A 4,729-nucleotide genomic window follows, 5' to 3' on the forward strand; every position below is an offset into this window, starting at 1 on the left:
TATTAGCAGAAGAAATCGTGTTTTGAAGGAATTTTTACATTTTGCCTGTGTACTCACTCCTGTGTCACATCACATTTCAGAAGATTGTTGCTGTGACATAATTTTAGCAACAACAGCAATAATTTCATTATAACAATATTTGTGTGAGTATTTAAAATTCATTTCAATCCCAAGAGAAATCAGGAAAGTTGTGAAACCAGACATGTGGAGAACTTGGTTGTATTTTGTACACAACAAACAGAACACAAACCGAACACTTCTATGTCCGCTTCACTCACTTTCCCCGCCTGACATTGAAACAGTTGATAGAAATCTCTCAGTTACACGGACAACTCTACATAACCAGTTTATTTCCTATCTCAGCGCTTGGTAGATGAGGGCCCTCTTGGTGTCTGTCATGTCGACGTCCTCCCCGCTGATCAGACTCATGGACGTAGTGTTGCCAGGTTGCCACCCAGCACTAAACATGGGGACAAGAGGTTCCCGGAACACCTCATCATACTTGTCAAGAACAATCCCCCTGTCCAAGTCAATGAAGGCCACTCTCCCCCTCCCCACATCCAGCACCACGCCATAGTGGAGAGTGGCCTGTGTGCCGGGAGTCGGGGACACGGTGATCTGGTGACACTCGCCCTGCTCCCCCTCCCGACACACCGTGGTACAGAAACTCTCCCCGTGTCTGTCACATCTCCCTACACTGACACACCAGGAGCGACGGTGTGGAGAAACAGACAACTCACTGTCCACATGTCCTGCCTCGCTTACCCCCATCTCCAGGACATGCCACGGCACTCCCCCCTCCACCCGCACCCTGGTCTTTGTCTCCCAGTATGTTGGTGTGGTGGGGTAGGGGGTGAGGGTGGAGGGGGGTGGAGGAAGGGGGAAGGGGGAGCTTAAGGTCCCCCAGTACTTCTGTAGCCTGTTCCGTCCCTCATCCCGTGTGTCGGGCGGCGAGTTGACCAGCTCACCGTCTGTAGTTACGTGGCATCTGTCTGTATTGGCCCGAGCCGCGTCCAGGTGACGTTTAGGACCTGGAAATAAACATTGTATTTGTTGTGTAGCAAGTTTATTTCACTGTTTGTTACAAACTGAGACACAGAAAGAGATTTACTGAAAATATCGGCTGATTGTTTGCTTGTTTCCAAACAGCGCGCTGAATGTTCGTCTGTGTTTTTCATCAGTACAGAATATCTCCCACAACTGCGTTTTATTAGTGCGCTTATTACAATTAAAACTATTACTACGAGAATTCAAAATGCATTTCATTAAGAAACAAATAGAATAATTCACAGAAAAAGGCAATGTAAAAGAATTTTTGGTACACTTTTGATTTACCACCATTGTGCAGATATCTGCCAGACGTGTGTTGTGCGTGGACGATGTTCGTGTATGAAATACGACCTCAGTGAGTGAATTTCTCCACAAAAGTGTTTGTGTGTGGATTCTATATGAAGCTTTTACGAAAGAAGATAAAAATAAACCACAAAGTTCCATGTTTTAGGATATTTTTGACATTTTTGTGTTCATCATACACCGCATGAACAGGTATATTCTATGTCCGCTTCAGTCACTTTCACCGTTACACCGTCACTGTCTGTGTGTGGCGGAATGTTCACATGCGCTGGTCAGTGATTGATGTCGCAAGTCCGTCAACAACGCCAGCTTTCTGAGTTATTCCAGTGTAGAATGAATAAGATCCATGATTGTATAATTGCACTTACACAAGAATTGGTATAGAGATTCAGTGAACATCCCGACCAATACAATAAGGAAGTTAAATATAACACATTTGTGACGTAGTTGTATTGTTTAAACGTGCCATGGAGATCTGAATAGGTTGTGTGTAATTAACAATTAAATATTTTCAAATACATTTGTATGATGTTTCAGACTTAGAAAATAACAGGCATACTATAACGGTATTTATGCTTAAGTAGTTAAACAACCCTATATTGCTCAGGGCTATATTTCTAATTAGCCCCATCAGTATGTTCTCAAAATTCTCTTAGAATAAATGAAAACTTTCACGCCCTTGAGATACTTGTAACAGGCAATGTTATTAGGAAATATGTTGGCTAATACTTAATGTCCGTTTCAATAACTACACATTAGATTAAAGTGACAAGGTCCTTGCCTAGAGTGGGGTGTATCTTTCAGGACATCAACAACAGATGTAATGGCTGAGACACTTCGATACGTTTGAGTGTAAATATTACACATTCAGTGTGAGAACGCTAAACTCTCAGCAAACACCAGTTTCACCGAACGACCGTTCGAGGCTGGCCTGGTGCCAAGTAATAGTGTCATAAGCTAAACATGCATTCCCAAAACCTGAGAAAATTATTACAAAGTCAACCTTGAAATTGATGGGTATAGCTTTAACACGATGGAGAAGGAAAGCCGCCATGTTGGCACAAATAAGCAGGAAATCAATTGGGCGATGACAGTTGCAGGGTATTTCGGGATAGGTCCGTTGTTGTTGTCGCCAATTAATCAATACACATCTTTAATCCGTTCGTAGGCTCATGGTCTGATATTGTTCTTAACCAACTAAAATGATCTATGATGACATGTGACAAAGAAAGGTCAGGCCCGAACACTTAAAATGATACGGTCACCGTTAGGAAAGGGGAAAGCTGTTTTGCAGTCTATCGGGTAGAACCCCGATCGTTCTAAGTTCCCCAATCAGTGACGAGCCTGACCGGTCTGATCCTGTCGTGTATTGATAAGTAAACTGAGAGTACGTAAAAATAATGTGAGAATAAGGCTGGTGTTGCGTTTCTTGATTATGCGAGTATAAATGCTGATGGAGACAAGTAAGCGTCGATCGACCAATCACTCCTTGACTGAGATAACCCCATGCTGACAAGGCGAGCTGCAAAGTCATGGCTTAACTGACCATGACGACAAGGAACAATACGTTTAGATAACTAAACTTGACGATCTAACGCAGTTACGACAACAGTGATAGATCGAGAGACAGATTTGATTCAACACTACGTCAGACATAAAAACTTTTAAAATATATGAACATTAATCTAGCTGTGGAATACAATAGCCCGAGCACCTTCACTCACTCACTCACTCATTCACTCCTGGAAATACTTACATGAGATTGGTGCAGGCCGACATTCCATTCCAACAATATGTACTGTGCTTCCAAAATCTGAAAGATAAATGTTAGATATATTTATACCTTGTTTATATGTTTTCTGTTTTCATGAGGTCAAAGTTTGCATTCATCAGCAGCTATAAAGAAGTAACCGATAAGCATATCTTCAACTTGTTACGCAAGCCTAGCAGCTAAATGTTTATATCAATCACGGTTGCGACAATCCGAGGTTTAATATCTGGCGTACATTTACCCAATGAACAGTTACATGAATCTCCACGACTGTCGCCGTTGCGCTCGGCTTACTGTACTGTGTTAAATTTGGCCCTGCATGATACTGTATTATACTGTATGATACAGTGTACTGTCTTGGCTATTCAAAAATAAACGATAGGATAGCCAACTGGTTTTCACATTCCTCACTGATAGGGAACAATTGGGTTTGATTCGCAAAGTGAGAAGTCCATTCCTAATCATGGCCTGTGAGTATGAGATAATAATATTAAAACACATCAACGTGACATACACGTCAATATTGGTTTTCTACTCCCCTAGAATGTACAGCTATATAAATCTACAAACCTTTTTCCAATGAGTCATTCTTTGCCGTCAAATACGCGAGTTGCTGCTCATCTTCTGTCATCACCTAGAAGATAAAGAAGACGACGTCAAGACGTTCAGAGCCAGTGAGAAACTTCACAAAGTGTCATAACATTCAAGTATGTACGTCATCAAATACCAACCACCCTGACCATGTACTGAATCACCTGATTCTGATTCTGTATTGAATCAAGCCAATGAACGACTGACCGTAAGACACCGGTGATCCAAATATAAGCAATGAAGAATGGAGTGTGTTGTCCCAAAATACATAAAGAATAGGATTCATGGGACCATTGATGCAATGGTAATAATGTATTAGTTTGTTCGTTATGGGCACAAAACTAAATCTGCATTTGGAAAAATGCCTCATTTATTCAATAATATTTCAAATAAATGTTAAAGTTATTTTATATTTCCAACATCTAATTTAGATAATGTTATAGCTTATTTCAATATAGTTCCTTTGGACTTCAGAATCTAAATTTGTCATTTTCTCCTTTTCGTTATCTATCCTTTTCAAACCATAGGCAATAATAACAACGTTAATTAGTTATTGACATGATTGGTTAACAAGACAATTAACGCGAAGATTTAAAAGCCAAAAATAAATATAATTTTGTTCTATTTCAGCCAGTACTTTTTTACATGAAATAAAAGCAAAAATAGCCTTCCACATTAATAAGAAATCTCTGTCAAAACCAGAATCGATTTTACATTGCCATTTCATAAGCATGCGTCCATGTTCCCTTTCGTCCCCATTTATACCTTCAATGTGAGTGTAGTTAAATCTCTGTCCTTTAGGGAGCCCAGCTGGTACCTCCTCCACTGATGCATCAGGCCTGTAGACCTGTCGGGACTGTGACACCCACACTTGTAGGTGAGATCCCCACCTTTTGGTCAGCTACACTTGCAGCTGAGATCCCCGCCTTTTGGTCAACTACACCTGTAGGTGAGATTCCTGCCTATTGGTTAACTACACTATAGGTGAGACCCCCGCCTTTCGATCAGCTACAC

General features: G+C 41.0%; 1 protein-coding gene across 1 annotated transcript; it reads right to left on the reverse strand.

Moving 5' to 3' along the window:
- Nucleotides 1-232: 232 nt before the first annotated feature.
- On the reverse strand, nucleotides 233-3,755 carry LOC139447106 (uncharacterized). Its single transcript, XM_071228273.1, has 3 exons — nucleotides 3,695-3,755; nucleotides 3,110-3,166; nucleotides 233-1,031 (listed from the first exon to the last, which is right to left on the reverse strand). The coding sequence occupies exons 1-3, from the start codon at nucleotides 3,753-3,755 to the stop codon at nucleotides 355-357; spliced, it is 795 nt and encodes a 264-aa protein (XP_071084374.1). The 3' UTR covers nucleotides 233-354.
- Nucleotides 3,756-4,729: the final 974 nt, after the last annotated feature.

This window comes from Haliotis cracherodii, unplaced genomic scaffold, assembly GCF_022045235.1.
Source record: "Haliotis cracherodii isolate W230 unplaced genomic scaffold, xgHalCrac1.p SCAF_7, whole genome shotgun sequence".
Taxonomy (NCBI): domain Eukaryota; kingdom Metazoa; phylum Mollusca; class Gastropoda; order Lepetellida; family Haliotidae; genus Haliotis; species Haliotis cracherodii.

What these genes read in the sequence shown, in the direction of transcription:
- LOC139447106 (XM_071228273.1), bottom strand. Translation starts at nt 3,755, where the DNA reads ATGACAGAAGATGAGCAGCAACTCGCGTATTTGACGGCAAAGAATGAC. An exon ending in GAATGACTCATTGGAAAAAG is followed by an intron (nt 3,167 to 3,694) that starts GTTTGTAGATTT and finishes TTTATCTTTCAG; the next exon opens with ATTTTGGAAGCACAGTACAT. An exon ending in TCGGCCTGCACCAATCTCAT is followed by an intron (nt 1,032 to 3,109) that starts GTAAGTATTTCC and finishes GTTTATTTCCAG; the next exon opens with GTCCTAAACGTCACCTGGAC.